The 26,150-nt window shown below is 37.1% G+C and overlaps 2 protein-coding genes across 7 annotated transcripts in view; one reads left to right on the top strand and one right to left on the bottom strand.

Annotated features, from left to right (window-relative positions):
• The window catches only part of ASB3 (ankyrin repeat and SOCS box containing 3), a 124,062-nt gene that overhangs the window by 97,136 nt on the left and 776 nt on the right, over positions 1-26,150 (bottom strand). For 3 of the 5 annotated variants that reach the window (XM_072635583.1, XM_072635582.1, XM_072635577.1), the window contains exon 2: positions 660-869. The exons of 1 other annotated variant lie outside the window; for it this stretch is intronic. In XM_072635583.1, coding sequence (XP_072491684.1) covers positions 660-855 — 196 coding nt within the window. In that variant the 5' untranslated portion in view covers positions 856-869. Of the gene's footprint in view, positions 1-643; positions 870-26,150 lie in introns of those variants that run through there. One more of the 5 variants, XM_072635579.1, reaches the window with a different exon arrangement.
• CHAC2 (ChaC glutathione specific gamma-glutamylcyclotransferase 2) lies at positions 10,728-19,501 on the top strand. 2 transcript variants are annotated; one of them, XM_072635585.1, is made up of 3 exons: positions 10,790-11,204; positions 16,127-16,162; positions 18,434-19,501. In XM_072635585.1, exons 1-3 carry the CDS (start codon positions 11,070-11,072, stop codon positions 18,815-18,817), a joined length of 555 nt encoding a protein of 184 aa, XP_072491686.1. In that variant the 5' UTR covers positions 10,790-11,069; the 3' UTR covers positions 18,818-19,501. The 2 variants fall into 2 exon arrangements, with proteins under 2 accessions (XP_072491687.1, XP_072491686.1); XM_072635586.1 differs by lacking the exon at positions 16,127-16,162 and having other exon boundaries at positions 10,728-11,204.

The following is a 26,150-nucleotide window of genomic DNA, read 5'->3' as shown; positions in this document are numbered from 1 at the left end:
AAGGTAAAATTGATGATTTCAACTTCCTAAGACAGAAAGGTAAAACAAAAGAATTCCATAGAACTGACAGGAACTTAGCTATGATTAGCTGCCACATTGCCAAGCTAAGTTATTGTCTTCTAACTTACTTGATTAGTCTTTCCATTGACAATGGATATTTGTCTAATTATTTTATTAGCCTGTGGGCCAAATAAAATAACATGAAACAATACAGTAAAGGCAAAGTAATTCACTAGATTGCTCACAATAAGAAAATTTGAAAAGAGACAAAGATTATAGTATATATCAAACACCATCACACCTCGTATTTCAAATAGAACACTGCCCTTTTTGTTTTGGGAAGGTGGAGATAAGTAAAACTATGGACTATTTAAAACACAATAAAACATCTGATTCTTTTTCGGCATTTTACTTGGTTAAGACAATAAAAGTAAGTTAGTCAGGTATATCTGTGCATGTCACTTCATGAATCTCTTTCCCCAGCACAATATTACTTAATGCATGAAAATCAGGGGATCTCACCAATCTTCATATGACCCTTCAGTGATTTTCTTTGTATAGAAGAAAAAGAAAACACTCTTAACAATAAGTAGCAGTGAACTACAAAATCAGGCAACAACTTAGTGAGTCAAATCATCCATACCTCAACTTGACTTTACCTGAACGAATTAACAGCCGTAAACATTCTACAGAATTGTGATATGCTGCTTCATGAATTGGCATCCATCCTCTGTTGTCAGCTACGTCAACACTACATCCTTTCTTGAGCAGTTTCCTTAGGGTTTTTACATTTCCTTCCCTGGCAGCAAGGCCAACAGCAGAACATGTATCTGAGTAAGCCTCTGTAAAATCCATTCCTTTCGAATGATCTAGGAGATAGAAGCGGGGGGAGGGGAGGGGATTCACAAGTTATCAACTATGCTACAAGTTTATTTCATTAAGGGCAACAAAGAATATACTTGGAAATACATTGCATCCAATGGACCAGACCAGCATTTCACATTATATGCAGGAGAAAAGGAGAGATAGAAAATTACCTACATTTAGATTAGTTTGTACCTATAGCCTAAGCAAAAGGCAGTTTTTAAAAATCTACCCTTCAAAATGAAAAGTTTATTAGAATTGTAATAAAACACTTATTTGGGGTGGATTTTTTTTTTAATATTTTGTTTTAATGAAGATCTATCCTTCTTTGCCTCCCATCTCAAACCCTACCCTTATCAAGAACATAAGAAAAAACTCATTACAAACACATAAAGTCAATTAAAACAAATTTCCACACTGGTCATGTCTAAAAGAAAAAATTCTCATTTTGCATTCTTAGTCATCTCTGTCAGGAGACAGTTATTATGTTTCATCATAAGTCCTTTTATATAACAAACCTGTTCACCCATTTCCCAATTTGTGGGTACTCCTTCAGATTCCCTTCCTTTGCCACCTCAGAAAGAGCTATAAATATTCTTGTATATCCTTAGGGTTTGTATTGCTTAGGTCTAATCTTTCCCTTAATCTTAAGCCTGCCCTCTTCTTTTCCTTCCCGTTTTCTTTTTCCCTTTCCCTCCTATATGCCCACTGAATGAAACTACGTAAGGGTATTCTTCCTTCTTTTGACCAGTTCAGACAAAGAGTAAGATTCAAGGGTCAGTCACCCATTCCTCCTCCGTGTTTGTAGAGGTTGTCACCTTCATTATATGAGACAATTTTCTCTAATCTTCCTTTCCCTTACACCCTTCAATGTATTCCTCTTTCCCTCTCTTTCCATTCTTTTCTTAACATCATCATCCATGCAAATTTTCAAGGAGTTTGTTGCTTGGCCAAAGTTTTATACATCTGGTGCCAAGTTAACTGTATTAGCAATTCTTTCTTCCAGAGCTCTCATTTCTTTTGCAAATTTTCAAGCATTATCAATACATTTATAAAACTGCTTTTAGTTCTTATTCTTTTTATCCTTGTTTCATTTATTCCAGAAATTCTAGTTGTTTGAACCTAGTTGCTTGGTTCTCTTTGAGGTATTCTCAGTGTTCATGTCTTAGCATCCTTCCTAGTTTAATAAATTATTATGGTGAAATTCTCTTCCACACTTCAGATTTGACATTAGGGCTGGACTCTGCCACACTCCTGAAGAGAAAGATTGGGGTGGTGCTCTTGCTGCTTTCTTAGGACTGGGGACCTGCAAATTTTCAATGCTCCCAAAGTGTTTAGATCTATAGCAAAGCCTAATTTCTGCACTGACCCCCACCCCCGACCTCCCCAGTTCTGAGATCTGAAAGTTCCCATTCTAGGTTTAGTTCCGAGCAAAAGTAAACTACATGCTCCTATCAGCCAGCTAGAAAGCTCTGTTAGTGAAGTGTGGCATAATTTTAGGTTCCCCCTTGGTTATTCTTCTGCAGGTCAGGTAGATGCTAGAAGTAAGACTGCTTTGTGCCTGGCGTCTGAGCCACACCACTGAAACTACTGACTTCTAAACTTCCTTTTTCCATACACAACTTTGGGCCCTTTTACTCAGGAACACTACTCCCCTGCAAAAGTCCCCTTTTCAATCCATCATGAATCTGTGACCCAAAAGTGGAAAGGAGCAACACAGCTGTCAATTCATATTTGTCCCCACTCAAGTGCTTTGGTATGGGTTTGGTGAAGTTCCAGTGTGGGTTCAGACTTCTTGCCCAAGTGCACAACCTCTCCCTGGGCATTAGTTGGACTGGTCCCCAGTACCCCTTAAAATTCCTTTTGTCTCTGTCCTGAGCTGGGCTGGACAATGGATTCACTGTGATCTTTTTCAGATTCCTCCATCAGGATTCAGTCATAATGCATTTTCTAGATGTTTGGAAGAATTTTTCAATAGGAAGTTCACTGTACTCCTTCCTACTACTCTGCCATGTCTCCATATCTCAAGACATTTATTTTAAAATACTGTACTTTGGTAGGTATGTGGTTTAATTGCAGTATGTGCCCACTCCAAACCAATACACACCCCTTGCAAAGCCTTTCTATTCAACAAATGTTTACTATAGCACTGGAAATACAAAGGAAAAAAAATAAATATTTCTTTCCCTGGGTGGGGAGGGGGAAATAGGCAAATAGATAAATAAACAATATGTATACATACATACACACAGAATAAATATTTAACATGGCTCTGTGATGTCATCAATCTACAATGATAGAGATCACAATCCATCCATCCCTGTCCTTCCTACCCAATAGTCATCCAGGTTTTCTCTTATGTTCTCCCCAAGTGATACATTCAATGCAGTAGAGGCTTCCTTGATTTCTCCTAACATCAAAAGAATATCAGTAGAGCAGCTGGGTTATCCACTAACAGGTTAATCCTTGCCATTAACACATGACCAGGCCATCTTCTTTTTAGTCAGTCAGTAAACATTTATTAAGTACCTACTATGTCCCCGGGACTATGCTAAGCACTAGGGATACAAACAAATGTAAGAGATAGTTCTTGCTCTCAAGCAGTTTACAGTATAAATTGGAAATAATCAACAGAGGAAATGCACTAGAATTTTCCATTACACATTTTCCTTCACTACTATTCCTCAAAATTCTTTATTGGTTATATGTTGCAGTCTGCTTATAGCCACCACACACCTCTCAATAAGCCCTTTGTGTAATACTTACTTTCAATTCTTTGGAGATTGCTATTTTTTTTTCCATGTCTTATAGCTAAATAATGATATTAACAAAATATTGGTATTAAAAATGTGGTCCTGGGTATAACCAATGTAACTTTTAATTTTTACCATTGTAACTTAAAATGGGGAGATCTTTCTGATTCATTAATATGTCCATGTGACCTGCCTGTTATCATTTTTGTCTTATTCTATAAAATAATTTCTTGGTCATTTGTTTTCTGTGACACTAAATCTGTAAATTAATTTGGTTAGTACCATCTTTATTATCATAGCGTGGCCCAATCATGATCAGTAGATAATACAAAGAAAGAAAAGAAAAAAAAAGGCATGTCATGTGCACAGCAGAACATGAGAAGATTCAAAATATATAGTAGTAAATTATCATTTCAAGAAAGCCTGTATGACAAGTACTACTCCTTGTGTTGAGAACTGTCCATCCTTTCTTTGCTTCCTTTTAAATTTTCTTTTGTTCTCTGCTGCACACTTTTTACTTTGCTCTCCCCCCATGCAATTAAATGCAGATATATTTATATAGAGATATGTGTATATACATATATGCAGATATATATGTGTGCATATGTACATATACAGACATATACTTTCTTACTGTAGCACCAATGCAATATTCACAGCACCTACAGTGGCCATGAATATCCCGGCACAATTTTGAATCTCAAAATACAACAGACTCTCCACATGGAAGGCAAAACCAAAACATTTATTCAGACACCAGAAAGCCAGCTCCATCACAGGAACAAAAATCTATACACAATAACAAGGCAGAGACTAGCACCAGCCCCAAGTCTTCCCCTTGCTAGGCTTTCCACAAACCAGTTCCATTAAACAAATCACAAAAAGACTCCCTTAAATAAAGTCACAAACAAGCTCTTTCACTCAGACTAGCCAGCTGCCCACTTGCCTGCATCCTTCCTAGCTCTGACTGCTCTCTGACTCACTTCCTCTCAGCTCTGCTCTAACTCTACCTCTTCCTGCTCCATCCTTCCAGTTCCACCCATTCTGCAAACTCCTCCCACCACAGGTTCCATGTGACTCAGACTCATGTGACCCAGAGAAAAGTAAAATACATTCAATGAACTAAAAGTTGTATGCTGTAAGAAGACAAGCTGTTACTTCTTCTATGGCTAACAAAACTCAATTTCTCATTTTTCTTCTCTCCTATAAACATTTTTAGCTCTGTATAGGTGATTTTAAATAGGAAAATAATTAACAAGACAGATCCTCACCATTCACAAGACTCATTTTTACTAATGCTTGACAATTATATTTGGCCTTTTTATCTAAAGCAAATTGATTTGTGGCATGAACCAATTTGTGAACCAATTTAAATTTGTTTGTTTAGCAATTTTAGGAGATTTTTATGGGTAAAGGGGGAATTGTATAATATAAGCTCTTTGTAGAAAACTTCCCCAACAGAATGTAAGTTTCTTGAGGGCAGTAACTGTTTTTTCTTTGTCTTTGTATCCACAACGCCTAAAATTGTAGTCACTTGATTAATATTTGTTATCTGACTGACTTTGTTTTTGTCTGTCAAACCAGAGAATAAGTAGTATTAAGATACAGTGTTGGGTGGAGTCCAAATGGCAGAGCAGAGGAAGCTACAGCCAAGCATTCCCAACATTCCCTTCCAAACAAGTTAAAAATAATATCTCAAATCTAATTCTAGGACAGCAGAGTGTAACGTTAACGGAATGAGAAGCTCTTTCTCGCCCATTAATAGACCTATGTGATCTGCTTTGAGTTCAGGCCCAGCTGACTGCTGTGATGGAGCCTGAGTCACATGACAAGGTGGGAGGAGCTTGCCAAAAGGGTGGAGCAGGAAGTGAGAGTGAGGCAGAGCTGGGAGACAGCAAGGCAGAGCTGAGTTAGAGAAGCTAGCATGAGTGAGAGGAGGAATTTTGCCTAGGGGAGCCTGTTTGTGGGGAGGCCTAAGAGAGCGAAGGCTTGGATTGATGTGCATAAACTTCTTTGTTACCATGGTAGAATTGACTTTCTGGTATCTGAATAAATCTTTTGGTTTGCCTTTGAGCTAAAGAGCTATTCATCTTTTGTGAATTTGCCCTGGAACTACCCATGCATATTCATAGCAGCTGCTATCCCTATCACACTGGCATTACACAGAGCTAACAAAAGACCAAAGTGAGACAACTTAGAATGTCAAAAGGAAAGGGCTATAACATGGAATAGGGGTGGGGGATGAGAGAAAAGCCTACACCAGTAGTGGGACTTGGTGGGACTGACAGAAGCAGCAGCAGCTTCAGAAGCTCTCAAGCCAGAGATGGTAAGGGGATTGGACAACTGTCAGAAAAAGACTACAGGGGACTCCTATGCTGGCACTGGGCACAGGAGATGGTGCTGTTTGGCAACTAAGTTGCCTATACCCACTTCTAAGTCCCAGTTCCAGGGCAGAGAACAGCATTTGCTATGCCATGGGAGCAAGGACCCTGAGGAATAGTATTATTTCTGATCCTATGGGAGCAGGGGCACTGAGGAACAGTTTATCAATTGTAATCCAAAAGGAGCAAGGGGCTTTTCTTGTTAAGGAAAAGAGCAGTGACCATGCTTCTTTCTGGATTATACTACTTTGGAAGCACTGAAAACTTCCAAATCCCTAGAACCAGTACTTAAAACAGCAATGCAAAAAAGCTTAAAGCTGGGAACAGTGCCCCCCCCACCTCAACCCAGGAACAGAGTCGAACTTTTAACATAAAGTTCAAAGTCAAGAAATAGGCTAGAAAAAAATGAGGAAACAAACAAAAGAATCTGACCATAAAAATCTACTATAGTGACAAGACAGAGTAAAACACAAACTCAGAAGAAGACAATGATGTCAAAACAGTTACAAGCAAAGCCTCAAGGAAAAAAACATGAGTTAGACACTAGCCCAACAAGAATTTCTGGAAGAGCTTAAAAAATGGTTTTCAAAATCAAATAACAGTAGTAGAGGAAAAACTGGGGAGAGAGGAGTGACGCAAGAAAATTATAAAATGACAATTAATAGCTTGGTAAAAAAGGCACAAAAAAATATTGAAGAAAATAACACCTTAAAAAACAGAACTGGCCAAATGGAAGAGGTACAAAACTTCATTGATGAAAATAACTCCTTAAAAAAAAAATTGGTAAAAAGAAGAAGTACAAAATAACTCCTTAAAATAAGGAAGAAAACAATTCCTTAAAAATTAGAAGAGGGCAGTTGTGAGGGGTGCTCTGGACCTGGGCCCCCCTGAGAGGATAGGAGACGCCCAAGGGTCTGGACCTGCTGACGTGGCTTTGCCACGGTGGCACTGCTGACGCGGCATTGCCACGCTGGCACTGGGGCGGCTCTACTGGACTGGGCTGGGCTCCGCCCTCAGGGAGGAACTGGGGAGGGGCTTACCCGGAATAGGAGGGCGAGTTCTGGGGGATATAAGGCACAACACGGAAGGGGAACGGGGGGGACTTCTGGCTGACTATCATGTAATAAAGGTGCTCTTATCCACCTCCGGAGTTCTGCCTGATAATTTCTCCCCCTGATCCCCAAGGGGGGAGCCAGAGACGTCTGAAGACCCTGGGCAGGGTGAGTTGATGCGGTGGTCGGGGTTCCACCCCTGACAGGCAGTGGAAGTTAATGACTCTGCAAGATATTAAAAACAATTAAACAAAGTCCAAAGAATTAAAAATACAAGAAAATATAAAGTATGTCATCAGAAAAACAACTGACTTCGAAAACAGATCAAGGAGAGATAATTCAAGAATTATTGAGCTATCTTAAAGCCATGATCAAACAAAGAACCTACACATCATATTTCAAGATATCATTAATATTGCCCTGATATTCTAGAACTTGAGGTTAAAATAGAAATTGAAAGAATCCAACAATTGCCATCTTAAAGAGATTCCAAGATGAAAACTCCCAGGAATATTACAGCCCAAATTCAGAGCTCCCAGGTCAAGAACAAAATACCTCAAACAGCCAGAAAAAAAAAATATTCAAACATCATAGAGCCACAGTCAAGTTCACACAAAATTTAGCAGCTACTATCTTAAAGGAATGGATGGTTTGGAATATGATATTCTGGAAGGCAAAAGAACTAGGATTACAACCAAAAATCACCTACCCAGTAAAACTGAGTGTAATTCTTCAGGGAGAAAACTGACATTTAATGAAATGGAGCATTTTAAGCATTCCTGATGAAAAGATCAGAGCTAAGTGGGAAATCTGACATTGAAACACAAGACTCAAGAGAAACATAAAAAGGTAAACAGGAAAGAGAAATAATAAGGAACTCAATAAAGTAAAACTGTTTACATTCCTATATAGGAAGATGAAACATATAACTTCTGAGTCTATCATCATAAGGGCAGTTAGAAGGTATCTACATAAACAGAGGGCATGGATATAACTCAATTATTATTGATTAATCTAAAAAATATGAATAGGTGAGGTGAAAGGAGGAAAGAGAAGTGAGAGAAGAGGGAAGGGAGAGGACGGACAGGAAAAATTATCTTACATAAAAGAGGTGTACAAGGAAAAATTTTTACAATGGAGGGGAAAATGGTGGTGGGTGGGCAGCACTTGAACCACACTGATCAGAATTGGTTCAAAAGCAAGGAAATATATATGTAAGATATATACCTGCAATCAGTTGGTTGTAGAAATCTATCATACTCAACAGGGATTTAGTATATGTATACAAACAAATATGATGAAGTAGAACTAGTTCAAAATATCAAAATAATCCATGAAAAAGAATGTGAAGGAAAGTGGTCTCGCAATACCAGATCTCAAACTGTATTACAAAGCAATAATCACCAAAACTGTCTGGTAGTGGCTAAGAAATACAGTGGTGGATCAGTGGAATACATTAGGTACATAATACACAGTACTAAAATGACCATGGTAATCTAGCATTTGGCAAACTCAAAGATCCAAGCAAGAACTTGCTTGAGATAAGAACTCACTGACAAAAATTGCTGGAAAACAGTATGGCAGAAATTAGATTTAAAAGGACAGCTCACTGAATACCAAGATAAGGTCAAAATAGGTTCATGATTTAGACACAAAGAGTGATATCAAAAAAGTTAGGAGAATGTGGAAAATTTTACTTGTCAGATCTATGCATAAGGGAATAATTTATGACCAAACAAGAGATAAGAGAACGTTATGGGAGTAAAATGGATAATTTTTATTACATTAAATTAAAAAGGTTTTGCAAAAACAAAACCAATGCAGCCAAGAAGAAAAGGAAAGTAGGAAACTGGGGGAAAATATTTTACAGCACGTTTCTCTCATGAAGGTCTCATTTCTCAAATATATTGAGAACTGAATCAAATTTATAAGAATACAAGGCATTCCCTTATTGATAAATGGTCAAAGGATATGAATAGGCAGTTTTCAAAAGAAGAAATCAAAGTTATCTATAGTCATATAAAAAATGCTCTAAATCACTATTAGAGAAATATGAATTAAACAAATAAAACACCTTATACCTGGCAAAATGGCTAATATGACAGAAAAGGAAAATGAAAAATATTGGAGGGGATGTGGGAAAACTGGGACACTAATGCATCGTTGGTAAAACCGTGAGGGGATCCAACCATTCTGGAGAGCAATTTGGAACCATGCCTAAGGACTATAAAATTATGCATACCCTTTGAGCCAGCAATATCACTACTAGATCCCAAAGAAAAATTAAAAGGACCTATATGTACAAAAACATTTATAGCAACTCTTTTTGGCAAGGAAAAAAAAAAGAAATTCAGGGGATATCCATCAATTGGAGAATGGCTGAACAAAATATGGTACATCAATTTAATGGAATAAGAAATAAGGAGTAGGATGCTTTTGGAAAAACTTGGGAACACTTACATGAACTGATGCAAAGTGAAATGAACAGAACCATAAAAACACTGTACACCATAACAGCAATACTGTATGATGATCAGCTATAAATGACTTTGGCTATTCTCAACAATAGTGATCCAAGACAATTCCAAACGACAGTGAAAAATGCTATCACCTCCAGAGAAATAACTGATGGAGTCTGAATGCATACTGAAGCATACTTTTTTATTTTATTTTGGAGATTGGGGGGGGGGGGGGGGTTGTCTGCATTTTCTTTTACAACATGGCTAATATGGAAATGTTTTGCCTGTTTTTGCACATGTATAATCATATCAAACTGCATGCCTTCTCAAGCAGAAGGGTAGGAAAAGAAAAAAAAGAGAATTTGGAACCCAATACTTAAAAAAAAAGAAAGTTTAAAAAAAACTTTTACATGTAATTGAGAAAAAATAAATGGAGGGAAAAAAAGATATAAATTCTTTGAGAATGTTTGAGAACCCAAAGTAGTACTAGTACAAACTACTGATAAAGTTTGACCACTTTCACCTAGAAGTCACGACCAAACGACCACCTCTCATAAAGCACACATCCAGAATTTAAAGTGCGACAATTTAACACCAAAACAGCAGCGAGAGGAGAAAAAACTGAAGCTCAAATTCCAGCTCGGGTATTTAGGTACTCAGGAGAAGTCACTTGATCTCTAGAATTTCTTCATCTATACAACTGAGATAATAAAATATTTACACTCATAGGGTTAATATTTACATAAACACTTTTAAAGTTTACAACGGAATTTACATGCATTATCTCATTAGATTCTCAAAGCAATTCGGGCCTTCAGGTATCGTCATTCCCATTTTACAGAGGGGGACAACGAGGCTCAGAGGCTCACAAGCACAGCGTCAGCACAAAGGCCAGAGCTCTTCCCGCTAGACTCCCACTGCAGGAAAAGACCAATTTGTAAAACTTCAAGGTAGAGAATCTGCGGGTGCCAATCAAATTCCTCTACAGACCACTGCTCTTTAATATGCAACAGACACACAGAATGGGAGATTAACTGGCTGTACAGCCTTCTGGTAAGGGTGCCTGGCTAGAAATCCAAATCCGGAGCAACATACAACTTGTCTACTCTAGGAGTCAGCAGCCACGGGAACACTGCCCCCCCCCCCCCCCCCCCCCCCCCCCCGGCTCCCTTCCCTCTCCCCTCCTCCCCCAACTCCGCACCCCCCAAGGGCTTAAACAACAACTACAGAGGTGGAGGGGAAGCCTCGAAAGGCATTGTGGGCATGGTAGTTCCAGGCACACAAGAGCACACGAGATGAACGGGGCGAAGAGACAATAAAAGGTACTGAAGAGACCGCGATCCTACGAAGAGAAAAACGTGCAGTTCCTCCTGAAGTAAGGAGAAACTAAACCTTTGGGAAACAAGAGGCTTAGAAAGGGTTTAAGGACAGATCTCCCAAAATGCCTTGCGTGCTCGGCGGCTGCGCAGCCGTCCGGCCGGCGCCGGGAGAGCCGGTTAGCTGCGGCTCCGAGAGGCCAGAGGCTCAGGCTGCTGGATCCGGAAGAGACTGGAGCGGAGAATGTGGGTTTTCGGCTACGGTTCCCTCATCTGGAAGGTGGATTTCCCCTATCAGGACAAACTAGTCGGGTCCATCACAGGCTACAGCCGGCGCTTCTGGCAGGGCAGCACCGATCACCGCGGGGTCCCCGGCAAGGTGAGAAAGCAGCCCCGACCTCCGCTGCCGTCCCTCCCAGCCCCAGCACACACCCTCCTCCCCATCCTTCACCGTTAAGTCTTCAGGGACGTCTAGACAAAGTTTTTCTCCTTAGTCCCGTCTCCATCTTCCTCAACCACCCTAGCACCAAGAAAGCCGGGAATGGTGACTGTCACCTGGGGGCACCGCTCGCTTGTGAATTAAGCCGCCCTGGCCGAGGCACAGTTTGTAGGTTTACAGCTAGGAAGAGGCCCCGACGACTATGTGGGTTTGGGCACGTAAGACAAGGTTTCAGGGGGTCAAGTCACAGCAGACCAAACGGGAGAAATAGGTGAATTCACTTGTCTTAATAAAGCCGTACCGAAATCACCTTGCCTACAATTTGCTTTCCAGGAATGCCCGGAAATTTCTATTTTATGCCTTTAAAACCAGTACTAGTTTGGATTCAAATGTATATGTTATAACAAATTATTAACCTTTCCAAACTCTTTTCATGGTACTCAAGTTACTTAGACTTCACTGAGTGATCAAAAGGAAGGCACTTTTGTTATCACAACTGAACAGCTGTTTCCTGAATGCACTTGGTAAAGATAAATATGGAATCACTATTTAACCAATGTGTATTTTTTCTGTTACTTTCTCACTAATCCTAAATTAAAGAAGTTTTGCTTCCTTTACTTTTCCTATATTTTCCTCTCCACTATTACCATCCTCTTTTATAGGCATTCATTTGTACACATAAAACATACACAGAATTAACAATTCATCGCTTATCTAAACCAGCCTGGTATTGCCTTAAATGTTTGATTTTACAGCCTATTGTAGGCTGTAAATTGAAGAATAAAGTTCTTGAAGAAAATAAAGTTTTGAAAACACCATGATCCGAATTTGATGATCCCTTTTATTCTTTTAAATGCTGATATTCTGTGTAGATTGATGAAACTTTTCTTAAAATAAGTTATTCAAATTTACTTTTGGCAAAGTACATTACTCACAAATATGAAGTAGGTAGGGCAAGAGTCATCCTCATTTTGCACACAATTTAGTCACAAAGGGTACAGTGACTTATCCAGTCATTAAGCTTAAGGGTCAGAGCTAGGATTTCAACCTAGATAGAGATTATTGTTTGTCACCTTTCAGATACTAGGACAAGAGAACCATTGCCCAGAGTTTAGTTTTTTAAATCCATCTGCCAAATGAGACCACAGAAGGGACAGAAAGGGTTTTGGGTTTTCTTTTTTAAGGGTATTTATTTATGGGCAAGGTTTGAAGTGGGAGGAGGAAAATCCCAAGGCTCTAAGACCCAGCATAATGGCAGTCATTAAGACTTTAGGGTTTTAAAGTTTATGAAATTTACAAACATTACCTCTTTTGATCCTCACAGAGTGTTGTCCCCAGTTATGCCCCAAGTTTACTGATTTGTTTATGATCAATCACTCTAAGTGTCAGACAGGATTGTCAAACCTCATACTAATCTTAAACTGTAGGACTTTAAAGTGGAAAAAGCAATTTTATACTAGATCAAAAGTAGAGAGGCAGAATTAAGACATCAAAAAGTTGATCAAAAGCAGATCTACCTCCACTTAAAATTTAATGGAGGTATTAGTATTACTTTCTTAGGTTGATATGCCATGGGAGGGGTTAAAAATTTGGAATGAGGTAGTATTTAAATGGTGGGGACAGTGCAAATGTCATAGACCAACAGAAATTTCAGAGGACAAATAATGATTTTTGAAAATTATGCAAGACTATTTTACATTAAGTTTTCCACATTTATATGGAAATTCCATATTTCCCTAGGAAAAACAAAGGTATCTTAGAGGAAAACAAGTTTATCAAATTATATATGTATATATATATATATATATATATACAGTAAAAGACATGATATGCTGGTTTTCACTAGCATATTAGCACTATTATATTCTATTAATCTTATAAAATAAAGTTGGTATTGGCCTCAAAAAGTTATTATAGAAGAAAAATTACAAATTAGGAATAAATTTTGACAAACCAAAGCAGCAGAAAAATTTTTTATCCATTTTTACACAATATGAAAACAAGGAAGTTAACATGCTGGATGTATTTGCTGCTTAGGTTTTCTATTCCTATTATGAATACTCGGCACTCTTTTTTGTCAAACAATAAAAATTGACCCTTTGAAAGGCTTTGCAAAGCCACTGGGTCTCCAACAATTTTACCTAGTTTTAAATTATCCCTTTTCAGTTGACAAAGGAAAATTATTTTTAGAAGTATTGGTTCTATACTTCAGTACTTTAAACGTGATTTCCTGGGCTTCCTTAATGAATCATCTTGAGTTACAGTGACTAAAAAAATAAGTCACCTAGTGGCCAACCCTCAGGTGATGAATCTTATCAGAATGTAATTGGATTTCGACCAGTTTTTAAATGGGCATCAGCTTCTTCTGCTGTAAAGTGAAAGAACTGACTAGATGATTTTTAAAGTACCTTCTCTCTTCAAATCCTATGATCCTCACCTTATACCTCTTTCAGAAATATTTAGCATGATTAATTTGGTCATGTAATGTTAAAGGTGTAGTGGAAAATACACTTGATTTGGAGTCAAGACTTGGATTCTCATCCCAGCTCTTGGGCAAGCCATTTAACTACTTTAGGCCTAGATGCAGCAGCATGGTTCAAAAGCTGTTTATCTGAACAGTAAGGATAACATCCCCAACCTGATGTGTGAAGATAGCTTCTTTTAAACCTTAAATGTTGGGAGAAGGAAAGAGCATTAACAATTAGTGGGATAAAGAAGCTTCCCACAGGAAGCACTTGAGTTGAGCCTTGAAAGAATCTAAAGATTTTAAGAGACAGAAATGAAGGAGTGAATTCTAACCAAAAGCTGCTATGCAAATTCAATCAACAATAATTTATTAAAATATTATGAGTCAGACAAAGTGCTACCTGCAGTGCATTCGATTAAAAAATTAATCCCTGCCCTTGAGGTACTTAGAATCTAAAAGTGGAAGATGGAAAAGCAAACAGCCAGTGAAGGTAGGTAAAGTGCAAAAAGATTGAAAAAATAGACTAGAGCCATTCTTATGAAGGGTATTTAATGCCAAAGGTTTGTTTTTGTTTTTTTTTATTTTATCCCAGATGTAACAGTGAGTCAATAAATTTCACAGGCAAATTGCTCAGCATGGCCAGACATTTACTTGAGAAATATAACTTTGGCAGCCATGTAGTACAATGCCTAGCACATAATAGATGGCTTAATAAATTTTTATTGACTGATCCCTACAGAATGAAAAGAATAGGATGTGAGAGATGTGGAATTAGTATCTAGAAGTTGAAGATGTTTCTTAAGGTTGTGAACCTGGGGAACAAAAATATGGTAGACATGCCCCGAAAAGAAATTAGATTTGAGGGAGGAACTGGTTTAGGGAGAGAAAACAATGAATTCCATTTACAACAGATATGAGTTTGATATCTTTGGAAATCCAGTTGTTGATGCCTAAAAGAAAAGTAGTGGTTAAAATGTGAAAGGGAATAATAAGCCTGGATCTGGGAGCCATCTACATATCGAAAATTTAGACTCTAGTCCAGCATCTCCAAGAGAAAAGGGCTCAAGACAAAGCCTTAGGGGACACCTAGTGGGTGGGGATGGGACATGAATGAAGCTCAAGCAAGGGAAACTAAGCAAGAGTAAAATACGTAGGAGAACCAGGAGAGAGTAAGGTCTTAAAAACTGGGGTGACTGACTGAAAGGCTATTCTCAGAACACTCATGTCCGACTCTGTTCTAGTTAGTAACACATCTTAAAGAGACAGTGGTATTCCCCTCCCTAGAGGTCATTAAGCAGAAAGTGAACAACTACTTATTGTTATGGTAGCAATTCCATGTGTGGGTTGAATTAGAGGTCACTTTCTGTGATCTAGTCTAGAAGAGTTCCATATGCATTGATAGGTTACGGTGATTTGCCCAGGTCACATTGCCATTTTGTCAGTTGTAGGACTCAAACTCATATCTTCTCAACTCCGAGTCAAATTCTGTATTACCCTATCTCATACAGTACTAAAAAATAAGTTAATGCTGATTTTAAAATAATATCATTTGGGGAATTCATCTAGGAAGTAAATAATGTAATAAGCTTTTTTTTTTAAGTAAATATTTCCAAAACACTACATAAACTCTATCAAAGAAACCACATGCATGAGTAGAGTTATTAATAATAAGAATTTTTATTAATGAAGGTGGCATAGCATAAAGCTAGCAGTATTTAAAGCAGTTATTTTTTTTAAATGTTAAATGGAGTTATATTTTTGAGAAACAGAATGATGTAGTGGAAAGAAGGCCAGATCAGCCTGGGGGTCAAAGAAGACAGGGATTCAAGTCTTGTCTCTGACAAATACTAGCTATAAAATGAGGATAATAATACCTTCGGTTACCTCCCTCAGTGAGGATCAATTAAGATAATGTGTGTAAAGTGCTTAAAATTGTGATATATAACTGTCAGATCTTGTGAAGAAACTAGCTCATGACCACTGAGAAGTACAGGCCACCTAGTTCTCTAGCAGGAGCTCCCTCTGTTCTATTGGTGCTTCCTACAGAATGTCATATTTTTACTCATGTAACAAGAAAGTGACCAAATGTTTTATTTTACTAGTAGTTTATCTCACCACCTTTAATTTTAGAGTAGTCTCTGGCTTTCTTGTTTTTAACTTAAATTCGTATAAAATATATCCAATGTAAATTCACGGGAATTATCTTTCAGAAAACAAAGCAGTAGATTTTCTGACTCAATACGTTATAGGTTACAACATACGAAAATTAAGTCTTTTGCTTAAATATGATTGTACTAACTTGATATGTGGTGATTCAGTTTTAGCTATAGGTTAATAGTATTGTTCAGTTAAGTAATTATTTTTTTTTAAAAATATTTTTGAAATTTTTTTCCAGCCTGGAAGAGTTGTGACTCTTATTGAAGATCCTGGGGTATGGTACAGTTTTTATATAAAGATGTCTATTTGAAATTATAAGAAATGTATCCCACTACAATCAAAACAGACAACCAAACAACTTCTACAAGGGAGGTAGCATGATAGAAGAAAAATGCACAGCTATTTTAGTTTAGGATTCCCAGGTTTTTTTAATATTAAAAAATCTCTTTGATTGTCTAGGTTTGGTTTCAGGTTTGCAGGGGACAGAGAGCTGTATAAAAGGCAGACATAAATAACAGTTTGTAAATAACAAAATGAAATAAACCACGTTGAGGCGCATTTAAGAAAAATAAACTATATTTGAAAAATCTTACAACATTCCTTGAAATTAAGTGGAGACAGGTCACAAAACCAATGTTGAAGACTTTTTGTGGAGGTGGGGGCAGACCAGTCATGTATGGGGAACTTTCTACAGTGCATATCAGCCTACTGTCACACCAACTAGAATATGCATATAATGTATATGTGCACATATATATGTGTGTATATCTATATCTATCTATATAGATAGATAGATAGATATAGATATACACACACCTGCATATATATATAAATACACATACACACACAGAGGTGTGTGTGTGTATTCCTGTCTCTAAGGCTGGCCCCTCAACCTGTTACACCATATGATGTCTCAAACCGACTACCATTATCACTGTACAGATTTTTTACCTAGATCATAGATTTCTGCATTTCCATAAATCATTACAGAATATCAAGTGAGTGCTAGTCCCCTAATGTTTAAAGGAAGCTCATTTTTATTACCATAACTACCTGACACTAAAAAGTTAATAATTAATCGATGAAATCTCAAAAGTCATTCCCCATTTGCAAAGATAATCTAATCGTTAGATTAATAACCTCTCAAGCAATTCTACTTTCTTTTACCGAATGAATTTAATTAACAGCACTAAGGACAATGTTTTGTACACAACTCCACATATGTTTACATGGTTCATATTCCTCAATTTCTCAAGTATTTATTACTTAGCAGTTTGGGGGGGGATTAACAGTTAATTTAACAAAGTTTTCCAAAAAAGAAGACTAAAGAGTTAATTTTAAAAGTGTGGCTACAAGCAAAGAAATTACATCAATATACTTCATAATAGGAACAAGGAAATGCTTTTCTGATGCTTATTTTTATGTGGTAAAGTCTTAAAACATGTAATTGTAGATATAAACACCAAACTAAACAAAAAAAATTACATTTGATTTTGTAAACCATTTAAATCAATTTAGCTATTCAAAAAGATGAATGAGCAACCCAGAGTTTAATGATTAAAGGCTTTCCATTAAGTTTATAACTGTGAAATAGCTTCCACTTTTGTGACAACATTCTTAGTCAAGTACCTAATATAACACGTTTTACCTTTTTCTTTAAATAAACACAAGAAATAAAAAAAATCCTTCCTCTACGGCCACTAAAACAAAAGTCCAATGCTGGAAGTATATTACTTTAGTTTTAATTTGGAGTTTTTTTATGTCTTAATCTTTTTATAAAAACTGGACAAAAGTTGCCAGAAAGTTGCATTTTAAAATAAAATAATGACTATTATTCTAGAATAAGAGTTTTTTGAGGTTTTTTTGGTTTTCTTGTTTGTTTTTTTAGTATTCCCTTCGCTTTTAAACACTTATTGAAAATTAGAAAGAACTCTTGAAAACCTTAGACAAAACAAAAAAATTCACAAAATGGTGATTGGTTCCCATGTTGCATATGAGTCTCTTATTTTTGAGCAGTGATATAGTGGAGAGAAATACTCTGTGTGTGTACATTTATGTGTCTACTCACTTTAATTTCAGTCCCACTAAATTAAGAATAAAGATAAAATGCTTCAGTGAAACTGTGATCCCACTGATTTGAGTATTTCCTCCTCATGCCTGTCTATTTTGTATGACTTGTCCATGTCCTACCATAAATTCACCAACAGGGTCCAACCAGCTTGCTGGGTGCTTTTGACATCATGAGATTACCAGTGTAATAACACATGAGCTGTTCTTTGGTTATCACTTACTCAGGCTAAGTGACTGGACTCCCTTTTTCAATCCTAGATTAGAGCAGGAAAAAAAAACAAAACACAATAGCATAGACTATTTCCCAGCTGTGCAAATAGCTAAAGAAAATTATAACAGGAGTTACAGGTGCCACTTCAGTGCTGATTTAAAATTTTCAGAAATACTCTGCATATAACATTTCCCCATATTTTATAAATATTTTACACATCTTTTAAAGCATAAGATGGATTTACCTACTTTTATTCTTCTGTAGGGTTGTGTATGGGGTGTTGCATACCGACTACCAGCAGGAAAAGAAGAAGAAGTAAAAGCTTATCTGGATTTCAGAGAGAAAGGAGGCTACAGGACAACAACAGTCATTTTCTACCCAAAAGATCACACTATGAAACCATTTAATGTACTATTATATATTGGAACATGTGATAATCCTAACTATCTTGGTCCAGCCCCTCTGGAAGACATTGCTGAACAGATTTTAAATGCAGTTGGTCCTAGCGGAAGAAATACTGAATATCTTTTTGAACTTGCAAATTCCATCAGGGATCTTGTGCCAGAAGATGCAGATGAACATCTCTTCTCCTTAGAAAAATTAGTAAAGGAACTTTCTGAACAAAAACAGAATCTGAATTGCATATAAAGAGATAATCATTGATTTCACAAACACTCCATCTTCAGGGTAATGGTTTCTCCTTAATGTCATAATCTATTACTTAATGGTGTGTTCAGGATAACATAGTTTGCTATTTGTAGTCTGCACTGGAAAAACTACATGTACATCTGTACTGAAGCATTTTTAAAAGTCCCAAGCTAAGTCACATTTAAATAATATCCAGTATCTTAAGCTATATGACAGTAATTCACTAGTAATTTATTCTTGGTTTAGAAACATACAGGTAAAGAAATTATTATGCATCCTGTTTTGAGAATGTTAAACAAAAGGACTCCTGCCTATGTTTTAGCCTTAGAAAGTAGTTTTCTAATGTCACGTCTTCTCCCTCTCTAATGTGGAAGCATGAAATGGTGGGTAAGTTTGTCCTTTGATAGAGATGTGGAACAGCTATATCTTAGAAGAATAAATATATTTTACTCTAGGCCATCAATTGTGGGAAAATAAGCTCTACATCTACCAGTACAACAGTTGGAAATTTGAAATTTTTGAAATTCCTGGAGAAGCAAACCGAAACCTGAAATTCTGTAACATGTATCTATGCTTATAAAATTAATTCTGTAACAAACCATGGTTAAAAAATGCAAAAACTTATATGAGCCTGTGATTGTAGCACATATATATAGTAATAAACACAGCCTTCAGTCCTATTAACTTATGTATTTTTCAAGATCTGTCAGTCCTTTTAAGCTTAAGCTAATATTCTATATAAAAATTTTCCTATGCATGTTATGTACTGTACCTTATCTTCTCTAATAGTTATTTTTGCATGTGTGTAATTACTACAAAACATTAACTCTGAAATACCATTAGAACTAATAGTGTCCTTTAAGAGATCATCTATTTCAGGTGTTCTTAACTTGGCAAATACGTGTCTGAGGCTGAATTTGAACTCATGTAGTTTTCCTGATTCCAAGTCCAGTGCTCTATCCACTGCCCCACCTAGCTCCCCAAAAAGGTTCAAAACAGATAAAAAAGTTAAGAACCTCAAATCTAGTCCAAACCTCTTTTCAAACGAGAAAATAGACCCAGAAATGTTAATCCCACCAAGGTCAAAAAAGTACTAAATAGCAAAGCTACATACAATTCAAGTCCAGTGCTTTCTACTATACCATTATATCACATTATTTTTAAAAAGCACTTTTAAGTAAACAATCGTTCATTTTACTAACCTCATGCTAGCACAGTATTTATGGAAGAATAAGATTCTGCCTTAAACTTGTGTAAAAAAAAAAAAAGATTTTTTTTTTTTGCAAGAAATGTACTTTCCAGAAAATCATATACTAAAAGATATTTTAATGCTTCTCAATATATTTTAAAAGTACTTTTAACACTTATCTGCCCTACACAAATAATAAAATTCAAGGTTTTAAAAAAAAAAGAATCCAGACATCTGGGAGAAAGAAAGAAGTAGGTTAGGAGAGTGATCTTAAGCTAAAAGCAGAGGCTTTACTTTTTGTAATTGAATCCTCAGCACCTAACCCAGTGCCTAATGAATAGGAGGCACTTGCACTTAATAAATGTTTGTGGGCAGCTAGGTGTCCAAGCGAATAGTGCACCTGGCCTGGAGTCCTGAGTTCAAATGTGATCTCAGACACTCACTAGTATGTGATGACCCTGGGCAAGTCACTTAACCCTGTTTGCCTCAGTTTCCTTATCTGTAAAATGAACTGGAGAAGCAAATGGCGAACCACTCCAGTATCTTTAAAATCCCAAAAGAGATCACCAAGAGTCGGACATGACTTAACAGCAATAAATGTTAACTGACTGACAATGGAAAGAACATTATATTAGGAATCAGGAGACCCAAGTTTTCCAGTTTTAACCCTGAAAAATTAACTAGCCCTATGACTTAGTCCAAGTTATTGCATTTCTCTACATAAGAGTTGCTCATCTTCCAAAAGAGAACTAGATCTCTAAGGATCCTTCCAAAAGTAACAGTCTTACAAATAAGCATTTATTAAGCCCCTACTATGTGCCAACTAGTAGGTGCTGGGGATTACAAAGACAATAGTGCAATTATCCTTGCCCTTATGTTTACATTTTAGTAGGGGACACAACTCAAAATCTAGATGTATACAAAAAAAGATAAAAAGAAAACGTGGAGAGAAAGGTACCTAGAAGGAGGAGCCATGGAGGAGAAGTAAAATCTGGAAAGACTTCATTTGAAAGGTAATGTTTGAGTTGTCTTGAAGAAAACCAGGAATCCCAAAAAGTAGAAGTGAAGAGGGAGTTCATTCCAAGCATAGGGAACAGTCAGTGCAAAGGCAGAGAGAGGGAAGATGGAATAAAGCCATTCTGGCGGAGCGTTAGAGCATATGAAGAAGAATAATGTATAAGAAGACTGAAAAGATAGGACAAGGCCAGGTTGTGAGGAAATTTAAATAGCAAACACAAGAATTTATATCTGATACTGGGATAAAAGAGAACACCATAAAAGACTGAGTAGAGGAGGTAGCACAGTCAGACCTGATCTCTAGGGAAATTACTTCGGAGTAAGAGACTACTGCGATAGTCTAAGAGCACAGCATTGTTCCTGGCACATTTGTTCAGTCGTTCATTCATGTCCTACTCTGTGACCCTGTAACAAAGATAACTGAGTGGTTTCCCATTTACTTCTCCAGTTTTAGGCAGGCAGGAGTTAAGTGACTTACCCAGGGTATACAACTGTAAGTATTTGAGATCACATTTGGACTCTGGTCTTTCTGATTCTGCTCAGTGCTCTACAGTAGGTGTTTCATAAATTAACTGAAATGATAAAGGTGAAATAAGATAATATCCCTACCCTAGCTCCTCTATCATTTCAGTTCTCTTCTTTTGGTAATTTACAGTCTTAGTTCCCTAGGGTCCAGAAAGGTTAACTGATTTGCTCTGAGTCAAATAAGCTCACATTTCAGTTGCACACTTGAACCCAAGACTTGTGACTCTAAAGTCAGGTAAAAAATAAAAATAAATTGGCCTAATGAAATAAATAAATAAAAATCACAGGACTTGAATCAGGAATTAACTTAGTCACAATCTCAAAACTGAAAGCAATATCATAGTTCTAACCCAAATCAGGGCAGGAATTCATTTTACAACAAACATAACACAACATAACATAATCACTTTAGAGATGAGAGGCAAGTGGTGTAAGAGAATGAAGACTAAATGTGGAAAGTGGACCTGCATTCTAATTCCAATTCTTCTGGTTACTAATCTAAATCACAGCCTCTGAGACTCAGTTTCCTCATCTATAAAATGAGAAGGTTGGACTGGATGGTTTTTAAGGTCCTTTACTTACAGCTCTGAATCTATGATATTAACTAAGGTTAGGAGACTTGCTGAAGGGTCACACAGGTAGTATGGGTTGGAAGTAGAATCCAAGTTTCCTAGCTCCCAGAGCAGTGCAAAACACTACAATCTCCATTTAGATGAGATTGCAAAATTTGCTAAATGTTTTCATTTTGGAATTCTCTTTCCATATCTACACATTCCTAAGCCTTTCTAGTCACACCAGTGTAGATACACAGAGATGGAGCACAACCTCAATATTCAAGTAGGGAAATCCTTCAAAAACTACTATACTGTGTTGTTGTTTAGTCATGTCTGACTCTTTGTGCCCTCATTTGGGGTTTTCTTGGCAAAGATACTAGAGTGGTTTGCCATTTCCTTCTCCAGCTCATTTTACAGATGAGGAAACTGAGGGCAAACAGAGTTAAGTGACTTGCCCAAGGTCACACAGCTGGTAAGTGTCTGAGGCCACACATTTGAACTCAGGTCTTCCTGAATCCAGGCCTAGTCCACTGTATCACCTAGCTGCCCCATAAAATACTATCCTACATAATAACAGAGTGAGAAAGAAAAGGGAGGGAAGGTAGAAATGTGTATCTCCCTTTCTCCTTCCCTCCAGTAGAAACAGGAAGATTAGATATGATGATAAAGCTGAACTGAAGGCTGGTGGTACTCTCAACAGTAATAGGAAAGTTGAGATAGAGAAGGGTTTGATGGGGAAAAATAATGAATTCAGTCTTGGAACATGTTGTGTTTAAGGTTTCTAAAAGACATCTGGTTAGAAATGTCCAACAGATTGTTAAGAGACTTGAGTGTGGAGGCTGGAAAAGAGATTGAGGCTGGATAAGCAGATCTGGGAATCATTAGCATAGAGATGACCATGGAAACCGTGGGAGCTAACAAGTTCTCCAGGTGAAACAGTGTAGAAGGAAACAAAAAGAGGGCTCAGGACAGACCTCTAGGAAAGGCTCACCTTTAGTAGTCATGACCCAGATGAAGAACCAGAAGAAAAGACTGAGAAAGAACACTGAGAAGGGTAGGATAACCAGGACAGAGTAGTATCACAGAAACCTAGAGAGAAGAGGGGATCAAGGAAAAGGGGGTGATAAAAATGTCAAAAGCTGCAGTAAGATAAAGAAGAATGAAAATTGAAAAAGGCCATTAGATTTGATGATTAAGAGACCATCTGTTACCCCTAATGTGCAATCTACAAACAGTCTATTAAAAGTGCCAACTAAGCAACATTTTTAAAACTGGTTATAAATAAGATAATAGAGCTGGGCATTATATCAACCTGAATTTAGTATCAATTTAACTTTATCTCTAAAATTCTATGATCATCTTTACTCTTAAAAAACTCACAACCTAATAGGGGAGACAGCAAGTAAGCAAATATGTACAAACAAACTACACAGGAAAAAAATTAAAAGGAAGGTAAGTGCTGGAAGTAAGAAGCATAGGGAAAGTCTTCCTATAGAAGCTGGAATTTTAATTGAGTAATGAATGAAGCCGGGGAAGTCAGGAGATGCAGATGAAAAGGAAGAACATTCCAGGTATGAGGGATAGCCAGAGAAAAATGCCTGGAGCCAAGAGATAATCTCTTATTTGTGGAACAGCAAGGAGGCCAGTGGCACTGGATGGTAAAAGAACACTGGAAAGGTAGGAAGGGTCTGGGTTATGAAAGGCTTTGAAAACCAAACAGAGAATTTTGTATTTTATCCCAGAGTCAACAGGGAACCACTAGAGTTCACCGAAGGTGGGAAAGTAATGTGGTTAGAGCTGCACTTTAGGAAAATCACTTTGGTGGCTAAATGGAGAATCAAATCAAGTCAGCAAACCTATCTATAGGATCTAACAAGATGAAGTGGTATAGGAGAAAAGAAGAGGTCCCAGAACCCAGTAGGATACCTATGATTAGAAGCCAGCAAGGGATAATGAGAAGGAACAAGTGGTGTCCAAAAAACCTAGAGAGAAAAAAAACATCAAGGAAGAAAGGGTGATCAACAAGGCCAAAGGCTGCTGAGAGATCAAGGAGAATGAGGATTAAAAAAAGGCGTTGCATCTGACAATTAACGGGTAACTTTGGAGGGAGGAGTTTTGCTGGAATGAAGAAGTTAGAGGCCAGATTCAAGAAAGTGAGAGGACAGTAAAGTAGAGGAATCTATATAGAGAGTTAGAAATACTACCTATAGCAATAAGTTAACAAAAAGAAATAAAAGGAATAAGGAAAAAAACCAAAACTATTGCTTTTTGATGGACTCTCTAGAACTCTTAAGAGAGTTAACTCAAATTAAACTGAAAATTAACTAAAATTAAATCGTAACTAAAAATTAACTGAAATACTAACCAACAAAGTTACAGGATACAAAATAAAAACAAATTTAAGTTACCAGACTTTCCACATACTACCAACAAAATCTATCATAAAGAGATAGAAAAATTCCATTCAAAATAAGTAAAGAATGTATAATTATCTAGGAGTCTAATTAGCAAGATACATACAGGAATATGTTATATGAAATAACAAAAAACACTCTACAGAAAAAAAAAGTAGACCTAAATAACTGAAGAAATACTAATCGCTCACGGGTGGGCTATGCCAATACAATTATAATGAAAATTTACCTAAATTAATTATTCACGCCAGTCAAAATACTAAATGATTACTTTATAGAACTAGGAAAATAATAAAATTTATCTGGAGAAATAAAAGATGAAAAATCTCTAGGAAAATAATGAAAAAAAATTTGAGAAGAGAGGGGAGCCTAACAATCTCAAAGATTTCAAAGTATACTCCAATGCAGCAATCATCAAAACTACTTTGTACTGGTTTAAAAAAAAACAGAAAAAAACAGGATAAGTGGAAATGGCTGAGGATGCAGGGGGAGACCTTGGCCTTTTTAAGCTAAGGTCTCTAAGATGTGTTGGGTATTTGTATATACCCAGTTTCTTCCAGATTCCAGAACAACTCATGGTAGTTACTTAAATGCTTTTTTGATGTTTTAACATAACGTTCTGAGTTTATATGTAATGTAACTAATGTTATATACATTCAAGTAGGAGAGAGCACAGGCCACAGCAAAAGTAAGAACACTTATAGAAAGATAGTCTTCTTACACTTTATTTTCCAACATGCCTGTCAGCATCTGGCTACACTGGCTTAACTGATGTTTCTCAAGCACATCACTCCATCTCCCATCTGCCTTGGCCCTGGTTCACCCTCCTGCCTGGAATTCTCTCCCTCCTTCCCTCCACTTCTTAGCTTCCTTCAAGATCAAATCCCCTCTGAGACTGCCTTCCACCTATTCTATATACAGGGTGTCCTAAAGTTCTTAGTGCAGTTTTGAGCTCAAAACTGCACTACGACTTTTGGGACACCCAGTATATTTTGTATGTACCCATTTGTTTACAGGATTATCCCTCATCAGCACGTGAGCTCTGAGATCAGGAACTGTTTTGCCTTTCTATCCATGGAGCTTAGCACAATGCTTGGCACAAGAGTTAAATGCTTGCTGACTGACTGGATATGAATAAGTAAACTCATAACCCAATGAATTAGTCAAGAGACTATCTTATATTGGTTTAACAAGTTAACCATACCATTTCTGGAATAACTGCTGTGGTAAAGAAGAAAAAAGGTGAGAAGAGTGGCAATAAAGTATCACCAAAGAAATCCAATATAGTCTCAACACTCCAGCAAGTTACAATCTGGAAATGATATACACACATGAAATAAAAACGTTTCTACTAGAAGCCTTTTCTAACCCTTCTTAATTCTAGTGCCTTTCCTCTTTTAATTTTTTTCCTAATTATCATGTACAAAGTTTCTACATACTTGTTTTCTTGTTGTCTCCCCCATAAGATTGTGAGCTTCTTGAGTGCATGGACCATCTTTTGTAACTTTGTATCCACAGCACTTAGCACAGTTCTTTGCCAGGAAAGAAAACCCCAAAAGAGGCCACTAAGAGCCGAACACAACTGAAAAACCGTTATCATGTCGGGGGGGGGGGGGGGGGGGGTGTTAAGTACA

The sequence above is a fragment of the Notamacropus eugenii genome, chromosome 1 (genome assembly GCF_028372415.1).
Source record: "Notamacropus eugenii isolate mMacEug1 chromosome 1, mMacEug1.pri_v2, whole genome shotgun sequence".
Lineage (NCBI taxonomy): Eukaryota > Metazoa > Chordata > Mammalia > Diprotodontia > Macropodidae > Notamacropus > Notamacropus eugenii.
This window is presented reverse-complemented; position numbering and strand designations above follow the sequence as displayed.

Excerpts from the sequence above, each read along its gene's own strand:
- CHAC2 (XM_072635585.1), top strand. The coding sequence starts at position 11,070 with ATGTGGGTTTTCGGCTACGGTTCCCTCATCTGGAAGGTGGATTTCCCC. Across the intron at positions 11,205-16,126 it reads ACCGCGGGGTCCCCGGCAAG|CCTGGAAGAGTTGTGACTCT; the intron begins GTGAGAAAGCAG and ends ATTTTTTTCCAG. Across the intron at positions 16,163-18,433 it reads CTCTTATTGAAGATCCTGGG|GGTTGTGTATGGGGTGTTGC; the intron begins GTATGGTACAGT and ends ATTCTTCTGTAG.